Raw genomic sequence first — 14,202 nt, 5'->3', positions numbered from 1 at the left:
TCAGGTTCCTGCGCCTGCGTCCTCTGTTCGGTAAGGATTTCAGTGGACTCGGTATGAATCTCAGGTCTACACGCAGCCTTCCGAACCTATGCCCCGTGGTCTCAGCGGATGACTGCCATTTTTCTGCAGGTATACCAGGGAAGCGGGGGTTCGGTCGTTGGACCGGAAATATGCGGCCGTGTGCAGGGCAGTTGCGGTGAAAGTGGCAGAAGGACAACATCGAGAGGCTAAGTCCGAGCACCCAGAAGTGCCTGATGGAGAAGGTCGGTACTTTATTGGCCCTTTGTTTTGGTATAGCAACAACCATGTACTGAGTACTTAGCGGGAGCATAATGTAAAATGCAATGAACTGTATATACAGAAGTCACTGGATATACAAGTATATCACAGGGAAGAAATAAAGCACACTGGGGATATATGTAATTACATTAGACATCTCAATACATGCCAATGAGAAGAAGTGAATGCGTTGATGGGGCGGTATAGTTGTTGATTTTATCATGATATGCAAATTCATCCTTTTAAAACCACTTTTCCACTGTACTAGCAATAACCTGCGTGTGTTTTTTTTAATAAATCAGTTCTGTACTATGAGAAAATACTTGTAGCATTTAAAAAAAAAACTCTGAATGACATTTTTAATGTATTTTAATGTAACAAGCCTTTTTTGTTTCTATAGCAACCATTTACAAAGTCACTTCCCTCTTCTGAAACAGGCTCTGGCACACCCCTTTTTGATCCCTGACCCCTCTGTAGCAGTGCATCAATTGTAACTAGTGACTTCCTGGTCACATGCTCTTCCCCACAGAAGTTTGCATCTTGGGTCCTCTTCTGCTGCACTGACAGCCATTTAGTGAACCCCGAGCCGAATCTTCGCCGATCGATCATTGTGTGGATTGTATTGATGCACATATTAAAGGGGGGGGGGGGGAATAATGGCAGCTTGGACCGCTGCTTTTAATAGACTTAGATGGAGGGGAATGGGAGCACTGCTGGGAAGGCCATTCTGGAAATAGTGCAATGAGTGAGAGAGGCTTCAAGCACGGAAGACCAGTGTAAACTCATTGGACAGAAAGGGGACGGCTTTGAGCAGCTCATTAGGTAGAGACCAGGGGGTTATTCATCACACTGCGACAAGGGCCAATCCGGGCACGGTTGCATGAAGACTCCCATTGAAGGCCTGATCTGAACTATCGCAGTGTAATGAATGTAACCCCCTCAGGCCTGCAATAGAGCTAGTGAGGAAAGCGCTTTGGCTGAAAGGAGGAGCATTTCTCTTATAATGTGGCCTGACATTGCTCAACAATGAGCTGTGAAGAGAACTCGACTTACATGAAAAATATGCTTCAGTATCCACTTGAAATAATGTAGACTGCTGTGTGGTGAAGTTATAAAAACACAACTATATCTTTGCGTGCGTGTATCTCTCTCTCTCTTATTTATATATATATATATATATCTCTATATATATATATATACTCACACTTTTCTCAACCGTATCTACTATGTAACTAATTCAGTTATACACTGTGCCAGCCATGCGGTATAATTTTGTCTTCAATATAAAAAAAAAAGTAACTATCTTGATTCGAACATTATGAGCCTGTTACATTCTCCAGAATATTTAGGAATGACGAAGCTCGCCTGGAACAGCAGCGCCACGCACTGCGCTATGTTTGCGTCACTTACTGGGAATGCGACACTGCCATCGTACACAGCGCCGCCGACATTTCCCGGGACCCTGGCCTAGAGTTTCCACTGCTTCCCCTATTCCCCCCCCCCCCGTGTTGGAGGTCTGTCACATCTCTCTTATTTCCCCCCCCCCCCCATCCACATGTATTTCTCTCCCCCCCATCCCTCACTCTTACCCCCCACTCTTCCTCTCACTCTCCCCCTCACCTCTCTCTCTCACTCTCCCCCCCCCCTCCATTATGACTCAATTACCCTCCTCTCACTGAATCTCGCTCCCTCAATCCCCAGATCTCACACTCATTCCCTCCTGGCCACACACACACAACCCCCCCTCCCACACACACAATCCCCCCCAATACCCATGCAATTTGCCACACAAAATACATACAACACTATCCCCAATCCTCAAATGCATACAACACTATCCCCCAAATACATACAACAGTACCCGTCTTCAAATACATACAAGACCACCACCCCAAATACATACAACACTACACCCCCCTCCCTCCCCCAAATACACACACTACTACCCCCCACACCCAAAACAGACATCTTGGGGATGGTCTCAGGCCTCTGGTGCCCCAGCTGTTGCAGGCCTCCTGCCCGACCTGCCTCTTTCCCACGCCTGGCGCCTCTCTCCCGCGAGTGCGCGCCAGAAGCTGGGCTCGTCTTCCATTACTGTCTTTCACTTTTATTCAGTTAGCAATACTAGGCATTCTAGAGCCAGTCATTTTTATTGTTCCATGTTTAAATAACTTGCGGTGACTATTAGTCACATTTTTTTTTTGTCTTTGTCTATCTGTTTATTTAGTATATAAATGGGGTACAGAAAGGTAAGGGGAGGTACAGCAGCAATAAATTATAATATGTAGTTGTAATGCCTGGAAAAGAGAGGAGGGGAAAAGGGAGAGCAGGAGTTGATGAGGTCAGATTTCCAGGAGAGCAGGAGTTGAGATCAGATTTCCAGGAGAGCAGGAGTTGAGATCAGATTTCCAGGAGAGCAGGAGTTGAGATCAGATTTCCAGGAGAGCAGGAGTTGATGAGGTCAGATTTCCAAATGAGCTCAATATATATAGTCCTTAAGGTACCAACAGCGAGTCAGTCTGAGCTCGTTAAGCTAGGGTTAGGTCAGTGTAAAAAAATAAAAAATGGGTCACTGATATGTCTTCTCCAAGGCTCCCAGGTCTGCTGATATTTGGAGCAGCTGTCTGAAAGGTGGCTGTATAGTTTCTCGATTTTGTATTTAACTTGCTGTAGAATGGCGGCACGTTTTTGCTACCAATTAGCTGCAATTAATGCGTCTGTAACCTCCTCTCATTTCTAGTAATATCTATGATCACTTTGTTTAGAAGATCTACCCCAGAGTCATCATTAATCTGAAACAATTGGGTGCACCACCCTTGCTATGCGTTCTCTGTGTTAGTTGGGCAGATTGAGCTTCTAGAAAAGATACTAACTCCCAAACATTCTCTCATCCACCAAGTTTGAGGGACCTACCTAATTCTTCTTCCTACTGACTCATGTATTTACTTTCGGAAACATGATCTCAGAACTAGTTGGGATTAGAGACTAGTTTCTACATAAGATTTCACATTACAGTAACGGGGAGGACGTAAGGATGATGCATTTTGCAGTATCCGCCTGAATACATATCTCTAGCTCTGTGGAATCCTGCTTTCCTCCAAGCAGCACAATTAACCCCATGCATACCCAGTTCAAATGCTGGATTATTACGTAAAGGGACCATATTGGGCCTTGGTAACATTAGTTCATGACACATTTTCAGGAAGAGTAGGGGGTGTGTAATTACAGGATGGTGCTGAGGGTGTAATGGCCTTCGCATCTTGGGAAGCCAGAGCAAATAATTCAAATCCAAAATACTGGACTCGTCTGTCTCTCCTTATATCAGCCGCTCTCTTGCAGTCCTTTCACAGTCAGTCTGTACTCCGCTGGTCAGTCAAATGCAGTGCTCGGTTTGTAATATTGGGCATTTAGCGCAGGATAAAGGTGGGGTGAACATTTCACTGCAACATAATTCAAATGGCATTTGACTGGCATTCTAAACTGAAATAAAAGATCTAGTATGCATACCCCCCTGTGCAACTCATTGAGAGAATAAGGTTGTTTGTGTTTTGCGTCTCGTGCTCACACAGCGGGCTGTGTATAACTAGCACAAGGAAGCATTGTGAGATTTCCAGACCACTGCTAATTTTTTCCAAGCTCACAGCAAAACTGTGACTTATTACGTCTTGCCACCCAAACAACCGTGCACCTGTTAGGAACAATTTGTAATGTATATTTTTATTTAAAAAAAAAAAAAAACTATTCTTCAAATTGAGGGTGGTCACAAACTCAGTAATTGTTTGCTTGGAAAACCATGCTGTTGTTTTGTTGTGAAGGCAGGAGAGCGCTTTGTTGCGTAGCCGACTCTTAGGACTTTCTTTCTGCATTTTAAAGATGTTATTGTAAAGGCAAAGGTTTGGTAGCACACTATGATTCTTCTGCAGAAGCTATAACCCTATGCTTACTACACAGGAGGACAGGTTTAACATCCACACTTCCCATTTAGAAACCTGTAGTAGAGCTGGAAGTGAAAACACTCCTCTGTTGTAGAGATGTCAACGGCTGTTTAATCGTTCAAATATCATTTTACCTTCTAATTAAGTACCCCTAGCTTTGTAATGCTGCCTTGTCTAAGCAGTAATAAGAAAATGGCCATTCCCTCTCGGCTCTCTACACATGAAGGACCAGTGTCTTAAAGCAGTAATCTGCAGCTCAGCTTTTCCATGTAGTTTGGCAAGGGAATTACCCTTTCTTCAAACTGTCGGAAGACGCTAGTTCAGTGTGGACCTCACGACTACGCAAGATCGAGGTTGGTCTGGACGGAAAGTAAATCTTCTTATCCCCTTCCAGCGAGAGGAGACTGCACTTAAGGTATTCCCGTCCCATTCCCCCGTGTGCATAAGATTTGGGACTTTCCATTGGGGTAGAGCGAGTATCTTTCATGGTTAGTTCCCTGTATCTCTCCCCCTCGAACGAGTACTTACACCATCTATCAGAGACCGGGTCATATACTGATTATCTGGCCAGAACCGTGGGATGAACTTACAATTAACACCCATCTCCAACAGGAGTTAGACAACTCTCTTTCTCTATTCATGTTTTCTACATCAAGAAAGATGAAGATGAAATTTTGACTGCATGGTCATTTTTTAATGGACTATTTTAGTTTTTGTGGTTCTTATCAATTTTCACATATATTCTTGCCTTATTATTATGTTTACAATTGTTCACATATAGCATTGGCATATCTATTAAATGTACTTCATATATTAATTGAAGTTAAGTTCTTCTATTTTGCTTTTTTTTTGTATCTACCATTTTGGATGTGGGTTTCTCCAAAATTATAAGATGCTAATTACTCCTATCACTTAAACTCTTGTTATTTCATTTACTCCCTTACTGACTATTTAGAGCCAATTCTATATGGGGTGTGACTTTTTAAATTATTATTATTATATAATTATTATTCAATATATGTACCACATATTGCTTTAGGTTGTTCATCTGTATTCACATTAACATATAGCTTTAGCGCTGGAATTATTTCTGATGTATGTATATGTGTGTAAAATATATATATATATATATCACACACACACCCACACTTTAGAATAACAAGTCAGTATGTTGGTTCAGCACTAGAACGTGGACTTTAAAATGAAATATAGCGGTAATCCTGCAGACTGGTTTCAGCACTTCTCATCCTGATGTGTAAAAATATTCCTTGATTTTTGTGAAGCCTATAGTAACAGCAGCTATTTGAGGTGATTACACACACAAAAACACAGAGGGAAAGTATAATATTTGGGTTTCCTTGCAGTGTTGAGTATCTTCCAAAGCGCCTGACAGCCATGCATTTTATACTAAGCCTACAATAACAATGTCTCCAGTCAACACCCTGCGGCTGCTGTACCACGGCATAGAAACTTACATAAGGATTAATAGGTTGGCACTTGTATACGGAGCTTTTCAATTCGAGATCAGCCGTTCACATTCATTGCAGTTGAAAATCATAATATTCTCTTGGCGTTGAGAAAGGAGCCTATTAAACAGAGACGGTTCAGGATCTCGTCGCTCTGCATGTTGAAAGATAAAGGAGTAAAACCACTATCATTCTTAACAGTAACCGTGTTTGGAAGTGTCATCACTGTTTCCAATTCTTTTTCCTCTTCCACTATGAGATATATACACACACATCAACATATATATCATCATCTTCAGCCCTTGTCGATCTACTACTGGATGAAGGCCTTCCGAATGATCTTCCAGGTACTGTGGTTGCAGCCTCTTATCCACATTATCTGATTTCATCCTCCCATATTACTTTTGGGCTTCATCTTTTAATTTCCCTTGGAATCCAGTCTAGTTCCATACCTGCCCAACGATGGTAATTTCTTCTTGCGATATGTCTGCCCCACTTCCATTTTAATATATATAATGGAAATATTCCTGTATTCTCATTTGCATGTCTTAGACAGGTCTGCAACCCTGACTTTCACCATTATCACTCAGCACACAGTGCTACAACTGCAGCAAGGGATTGTGTGTGTGTGTGTGTGTGTGTGTGTGTATATATATATGTATATATATATGCATATATATATGTATGTATATATATATGTGTATATGTATATATGCAGTGGTCGACAAATCACAAAAAAATCTACTCGCCAAACAAAAAAATCTACTCGCCACCTAGTACCACACGTGTGCTGCTTGGGCCAATAGGAGCTCGCCACGATGTTAAATCCACTCGCCCGGGGCGAGCAAATGTATAGGTTTGTCGAACACTGTATATATGTATATATATATGTATATATATACATATATATATATATATATATATCTACTATATATTTGGGAAAGCACTGTATGTTTGTCTGCATGGCCTGTGTCCCTAGGGGAAATCTCATTGGTCCCTTGGGCCGCCCACCCGCCCCCGCACACCTCTCATTGGCCTGAGCCAGAGTGACGGGCCAAAACACACACACACACACACCACTCCCCCCCCCCCCCCCCTCGCTCTCTGCGGCTCTCCCCTCAGAGGAGGGGGGCGGCCGTGACCCGGAGGAAGAGGAGCGCGGCCGTGTGCAAGGTGAGTACACGCAGGGGAATGGCTTATTTAACGCGTCCCTGACTCCCCCTGCCCTTTGCCCCCCCCTACCCTCCCTACCCCCCTGCCCCTTGCCCCCTGCCCTCCCTTCCCCTGTCCATTGCCCCCTGCTCTCCCTCCCCCTGCCCTTTGCCCCCTGCCCCCCCTCCCCCTGGCCTTTGCCCCCTGCCCTCCCTCCCCCAGCCCTTTGCCCCCTGCCCCCCCAGCCCTTTGCCCCCTGCCCCTCGTACCCACCTGCCCCCTGCCCTCCCTCCCCCTGCCCTTTGCCCTCCTTCCCCCTGCCCTTTGCCCCCTGCCCTCCCTCCCCCTGGCCTTTGCCCCCTGCCCCCCAGCCCTTTGCCCCCTGCACCCCTCAGCCCTTTGCTCCCTGCCCCCCCTGCCCCCCTACCCACATGCCCTTTGCCCCCTGCCCTCCCTCCCCCTGCCCTTTGCCCCCTGCCCTCCCTCCCCCTGCCCTTTGCCCCCTGCCCTCCCTCCCCCTGCCCTTTGCCCCCTGCCCTCCCTACCCATGCCCTTTGCCCCCTGCCCTCCCTACCCCTGCCCTTTGCCCCTGCCCTCCCTCCCCTGACCTTTGCCCCCTGCCCTCCCTCCCCAGCCCATTGCCCCCTGCCCTCCCTCCCCCTGCCCTTTGCCCCCTGCCCTCCCTCTCCCTGCCCTTTGACCCCTGCCCGTTGACCCCTGCCCTCCCTCCCCCTGCCCTTTGACCCTTGCCCCCTGCCCATTGCCCCCTGCCCTCCCCCCCTGCCCTTTGCCCCCTGCCCTCCCTCCCCCTGCCCTTTGCCCCCTGCCCTCCCTCCCCCTGCCCATTGCCCCCTGCCCTCCCCCCCTGCCCTTTGCCCCCTGCCCTCCCTCCCCCTGCCCTTTGCCCCCTGCCCTCCCTCCCCCTGCCCTCCCCCTGCCCTTTGCCCCCTGCCCTCCCTCCCTCCCCCTGCCCTCCCTCCCCCTGCCCTTTGCCCCCTGCCCTCCCTCCCCCTGCCCTTTGCCCCCTGCCCCCTCCCTTTGCACCCAGCCCTCCCTCCCCCTGCCCTTTGCCCCCCGCCCTCCCTCCCTCCCCCTGCCCTTTGACCCCCGCCCTCCCTCCCTCCCCCTGCCCTTTGACCCCCGCCCTCCCTCCCCTTGCCCCCTGCCTCTTTGCCCCCTGCCCTCCCTCCCCCTGCCCCTTGCCCCCTGCCCTCCCTCCCCCTGCCCTTTGCCCCCTGCCCTCCCTCCCCCTGCCCTTTGCCCCCTGCCCTCCCCTCACCCTGCCCTTTGCCCCCTGCCCTTTGCCCCCTGCCCTTTGCCCCCTGCCCTTTGCCCCCTGCCCTTTGCCCCCCTGTCCTCTTGCCCCTCACTGCCCTTAGCCCCCTGCCCCTCCCTGCCCTTTGGCCCCCCCGCCCCTCCCTGACCTTTGCCCCGCCCCTCCCTGCCCCCCTGCCCCCTCCCCTCCCTGCCCTTTGCCCTCCCCGCCCCTCCCTGCCCTTTGCCCCCCCAGCCCCTCCCTGCCCTTTGCCCCCGCCCCTCCCTGCCCTTTGCCCCCCCTGCCCTTTGCCCCCCCCCACGCCCCTCCCTGCCCTTTGCACCCCCCCGCCTCCCTGCCCTTTGCCCCCCTCGCCTCTCCCTGCCCTTTGCCCTCCCCACCCTTCTACACCCCTTGGCCCCCCCCGCCCTTTGACGCCCCTCCCCCCCGCCCTTCGACGCCCCTCCCCCCGCCCTTCGACGCCCCCCCCCCCCCCCCCGCCCTTCAACGCCCCTCCCCCCCTTCGACTCCCCTCCCCCCCCGCCCTCCCACTCCATGCTCCCTGCCCTTCCACGCCCGGGCAACGCCGGGTATATCAGCTAGTATAATATATACATTGGATGAGTTGAAAGCAGTATGGCAAAAGAATAGAATTAAAATCAGTGTATTTATATTATTATTCTGTTATAAAGCAGATTCTGAAATAACTCAGAAATACCTAATTTCCTCAGTTTTTTTTTTTCAAAATCCTCCTGGTATTTTCAATCTTTTTCCTTCCTTTACCATATTACCCATCAGATCTTAACAAAAATACAGCTGCTAGGTTCACGGCAAATACACCAGCCACCTCTTTCTCCCACTACACCTTATGTTTCCATTCTTCCTTCCTGTTCGATTGTATGTTCCTCTGGGCAACCCCCTTAATGTCCACTGTACTAGTGCAGGGGTTCTCAACTCCAGTCCTCAAGGGCCACCAAAAAGTCAGGTTTTAAGGATATCCCTGCTTCAGCACAGGTGTCTGCATCAGTGGCTCAGTCATTGACTGAGTTAATTAGCGTGTGTTAATTTAGTAATGCAAATGTTGTTGTTTTCACAGCCCCATTGTTCTGTGCTGATAGATGCAGTATGTTGGCGCGTCAAATAATACCAAAATAATTCCTATAGGGAAAAAACACCTTTTTTGGGGGGGTGGGGGGTCACAGTCTAGTGACATTAAAAATAGAAAAGACAGAAAAGATGGGATATATAAATTGGAGGAGGTTGGAGGAAAGGAGTTTTCACCAGTAACGAAGGAAAGGATTCTTTACCGTAAGGGCAGTTACAATGTGGGATTCATTACCAATGTAGACTGGGATGGCAGATACAATAGACAGTGGTTGACAAATCACCAAAAAATCTACTCGCCACACAAAAAAATCTACTCGCCACCTAGTACCAAACGTGTGCTGCTTGGGCCAATATTTACTCGCCCGGGGGTTAAATCCACTCGCCCGGGGCGAGCAAATGTATAGGTTTGTCGAACAGTGACAATAGATATGTTCAAAAAAAAGTCTGGACATCATTTTAGAAAGAAAAAGTATACAGGGATATACCAAGTAAGTATACATGGGAAGGGTGTTGGGAGTAATCTGATTTGCCATTATTTGGAGTCAGGACAGGATTAATTTTTCCCTTTATGAGATATCATTGGGTGATGTGTCACTGGGGTTTTGTGTTTGCCTTCCTCTGCGTCAATAGACTGTAAATACAATACAAATGTCATCTAAATTTAAATGTAGGTTGAAATCTCATCTACTATATAAGTATGTAATTACCATAAAATGTGAGTTTATCAGAGTATCACAGACTTTACCTTTTAAGGTAAATATTTTATTTAAGGCTATTCGTACTAAAAGGTTCATCCCATTTTTTCATTTGTTCTCAGTTCGCACCTCCGCCTCCTTTGCCCATCCCTGTCCCTTACTCCTTTGGCCAAATGCTTTGTATTTTTGTCAGTTCGCGCTCGTTTACTCACATTTCCCTATTGTCACGTCCCGGCCTCTGCCTCCAACAGCTGTCTTGCTTTTATCCTTGGCTAGCATGTGTTACTTCTCATTGATGGGGTGTGTGCAGAGCAGAGTGTTAACACATCCCTTTTTCCTGTTACATTTCCCTTTCCATTCACTGCCTCTAGAAACTGACGCCATATGAGAGCCACGTGGTCCCTCTTGTCTGGCCATTTTTCCTACATGCAACAAGATCATAGACCAGTGTGTTTTAACCTTTTTTTAGTTAAGGAACCCCGACCCTCTCTAATATCGCGTCTGAGATCAGATGCATTGTAAGGAACCCCAACCCTCTCTAATACCGCGTCTGAGATCAGATGCATTGTAAGGATCCCCAACCCTCTCTAATAGCGCGTCTGAGATCAGATGCATTGTAAGGAACCCCAACCCTCTCTAATAGCGCGTCTGAGATCAGATGCATTGTCAGGAACCCCAACCTTCTCTAAGAGCGCGTCTGAGAACAGATTGTGAAACTTCCGATCTATGCGGTCTTGTAGCAAGCGACTTATTCAGGTTTCTTACATTTGCTGCAGTTTCTAAACAACGTGTTACCTTAGAATCGCCTATTTCCTTTTATGCAGAAACATTTTGATACATCTGATTATAAATCGACTCATGTTAACTCCTCGCTAACTCCGCCCATAGACTCAAATCGCAAGCAAGCGAACACTTGCCTTGATACAGTGACGCACAAAACAGCCAAATGAAAATGATGTATTTATTGCAAATTTTGCTCCAAGATTGCCCAGACTCCATCAAGTGTATCTGCTAAGACTTCTCCTGCTGGAAGACTGTTCCGTGTATCGACTACTCTTGAACTAAAGAAAATAACTTCCACTTGTGCAAAACTTGCGATTAATTATATGTTATATATTACACTTGATAATGAGAGACAGCGACAGTAATCCTTTTGAAGTTGGACCACTCCTCTTAAAACAATAGATTAATCTATTCTGCACAATTCGTCCTCTGTAACATATTGGTCAAAAATGGAAAATTAAATAAAAATACTGATGAAATATGCATTTATTGAGTGTCCAATATCCAGAGATCGGTTAGATTTATGCTTTCTGGTGTTAATTTTATAAATTACAGTATATAGGTTCCTTCTGTTTTTTTCTTCTTTTTTGAAGTCACTTGTATTTCTTCATATTGAACAATATTATACTTTAATGAATGAGTCATTAAAAGTTAGGTTCTTAATTCCAATAATATAAAACATCCACAAACGCTAAATATTGTTTAATCGGATTCAACAATAATTAAAGCAGCTATTGTTTTAAAGCAGCAGTCTAAGCTGCCGTTTTTTTAATTTATTATTTATTTTTACCCAATAATATGTGCATCAATACAATCCACACAATGATGAGTAATTTGCCAAGTTGCCGATCGATCCGTTCTCCTGTGATTGATCGGCGAAGATTCGGCTCGGGGGTTCACTAAATGGCTGCCAGTGCAGCAGAAGAGGACCAAAGATGCAAAGTTCTGTGGGGAAGATCCTGTGACCAGGCAGTCACTAGATACAATTGGTGCAGTGCTAGAGAGAGGACAGGGGTCAAAAAGGGGTGTGCCAGAGCCTGTTTCAGAAGAGGAAGGGGATGTGACTTTGTAAATGTATTTTATTTTATTTATAAAATGTTTTACCAGGAAGTAATACATTGAGAGTTCCCTCTCGTTTTCAAGTATGTCCTGGGCACAGAGTTATGATGACAACAAATACATGGTTACAAATACATAGTTACATTAAATGAACAGTGTTGTACATTATATACATGGTTGCTATAGAAGCAAAAAATGTTTGTTACTTTATAATACATTAGAAATGTAATTCAGAGTTGTTTAAAAAAATGCTACAGGTATTTTCTCATAGTACAGAACTGATTTATTAAAACAAAGAAACCACGTGTAGGATGTTGCGTGGACTGCTGCTTTAAAAGGAGTGTTCCTACTACAATTGGATTACTTTCTCTGTCTCTCTCATTTTCAAGTGTTATGTTATCGTTTTAAATAAGACTTTAATGTACATCTGCAGCCAGAGTCTGACATAGACTTCCTTATAACATGAGAAATAATGGCAGGACCAGCTGCATTCCTTTCCACATCCCTGACATTTTTCTACCTACAGCATGGGCATATTAAATGTCTGTAACCTCTGAAAAACTGTGCTTAAAAGAACTCTCTAACCCCCCACCCCCTCCAATCAATCATCCGCAAGAAACCTACATAAGATTAACTCCTATAACGTTAGTATAAATAAAGAAAATGTTTGCGTGTTAAAAATCATGATTTTCTTAATCTCTAGGTCAGGGGTGGGAAACTCTAGTCTTCGACTGAGGCGCTGCTTCAGCACAGGTGGCTCAATCAGTCCCTGCTTCAGCACGGGTAGCTCAATCCTCGATTGAGCCACCTGTGCTGAAGCAGGGATGTCCTTAAAAAACCTGAACTGTTGGGGGCCCTTGAGCACTGGAATTGCCCACCCCTGCTCTAGGTTCTAAGGTTACCATGGTAATCTTTAGACTGCACTGGGGGGGGGGGGGGAGTTATTTTAACCTCCGGGATATTTAATATTTCAATGGATTATATGTTCGGAACGGAGCATCAGATTTAAAAAATAAATATAATGTTGAAAAAGGCAACACACGCTTTCTGAAAGTAATGGCAGTCATCTCGAACTCCTGTTTAAAAACGAATAAATAAGAGTGAAAAAGACATTCGCTTCAAAACAATGACATCGCCTCATTTGTTTTAAATGTGCGAGTAATAAAGCAAGTAAGGGTTATTTATAATGTTAAAATCCGTGCATCTGTTGCCAAACAGATAACTAGCTACGAATGCCAAGGGGCCCAAACCAGGCAGGAATTGTAGTACAGTATTTTCGGTCAACAAAAAAGTTTGGATCAGACCCAGAATCCTTCAGCGCTGAACAGTTTTCTCTTGTGTTTGTGCGGTCTGTGGTGCAGCAAACGCTCTTTAAATAACCAGTGAGAATCTCAAAGGTCTGCAGGTTTATCTTTATAGAACAGGAGTGGGCAACTCCAGGCCACCAACAGGTCAGGTTTTCAGCACAGGTGACTCAATCAGTGGCTCAGTCGATGCTGACCCCTTTTATTCCCAGAGTAAAATTAGAATCGATAAATTAAGGAGAGAGATTGTGAGAGAAATAGAGATTGTGTGAGAGAGACCGAGAGAGTGAGAGACCGAGAGAGTGAGAGACCGAGAGACCGAGAGAGTGAGAGACCGAGAGAGTGAGAGACCGAGAGAGTGAGAGACCGAGAGAGTGAGAGACCGAGAGAGTGAGAGACCGAGAGAGTGAGAGACCGAGAGAGTGAGAGACCGAGAGAGTGAGAGACCGAGAGAGTGAGAGACCGAGAGAGTGAGAGACCGAGAGAGCGAGAGACCGAGAGAGCGAGAGACCGAGAGAGCGAGAGACCGAGAGAGCGAGAGACCGAGTGAGCGAGAGACCGAGTGAGAGAGTGAGAGAGATTGAGTGAGAGAGTGAGAGACCGAGCGAGAGAGAGATTGAGTGAGAGATTGAGCGAGAGAGAGATTGAGTGAGAGATTGAGTGAGAGACCGAGCGAGAGAGAGATTGAGTGAGAGATTGAGTGAGAGACGAGAGAGAGAGACAGAGAGAGAGAGAGAGAGACTGAGAGAGAGAGAGAGACTGAGAGAGAGAGAGAGACTGAGAGAGAGAGAGAGACTGAGAGAGAGAGAGAGACTGAGAGAGAGAGAGAGAGAGAGAGAGACTGAGAGAGAGAGACTGAGAGAGAGAGACTGAGAGAGAGAGAGAGAGAGACAGAGAGAGAGACTGAGAGAGAGAGAGAGAGAGACTGAGAGAGAGACTGAGAGAGAGAGACAGAGAGAGAGAGAGAGAGAGAGACTGAGAGAGAGAGAGAGACTGAGAGAGAGAGAGAGACTGAGAGAGAGAGAGAGACTGAGAGAGAGAGAGAGACTGAGAGAGAGAGAGAGACTGAGAGAGAGAGAGAGACTGAGAGAGAGAGAGAGACTGAGAGAGAGAGAGAGACTGAGAGAGAGAGACTGAGAGAGAGAGACTGAGAGAGAGAGACTGAGA

At 46.3% G+C, this 14,202-nt stretch overlaps 1 protein-coding gene across 1 annotated transcript in view; it reads left to right on the top strand.

Moving 5' to 3' along the window:
* Positions 1 to 14,202, top strand: part of LONP2 (lon peptidase 2, peroxisomal) — a 95,323-nt gene that overhangs the window by 58,510 nt on the left and 22,611 nt on the right. The window contains exon 11 of the mRNA XM_075576659.1: positions 130 to 263. Within this exon, the coding sequence (XP_075432774.1) occupies positions 130 to 263 (134 nt within the window). The remainder of the gene's footprint in view (positions 1 to 129; positions 264 to 14,202) is intronic.

Source organism: Ascaphus truei, chromosome 19 (assembly GCF_040206685.1).
Source record: "Ascaphus truei isolate aAscTru1 chromosome 19, aAscTru1.hap1, whole genome shotgun sequence".
Lineage (NCBI taxonomy): Eukaryota > Metazoa > Chordata > Amphibia > Anura > Ascaphidae > Ascaphus > Ascaphus truei.
Note: the sequence above shows the minus strand (reverse complement) of the source record. Positions and strands in the feature narration are given on the sequence as shown.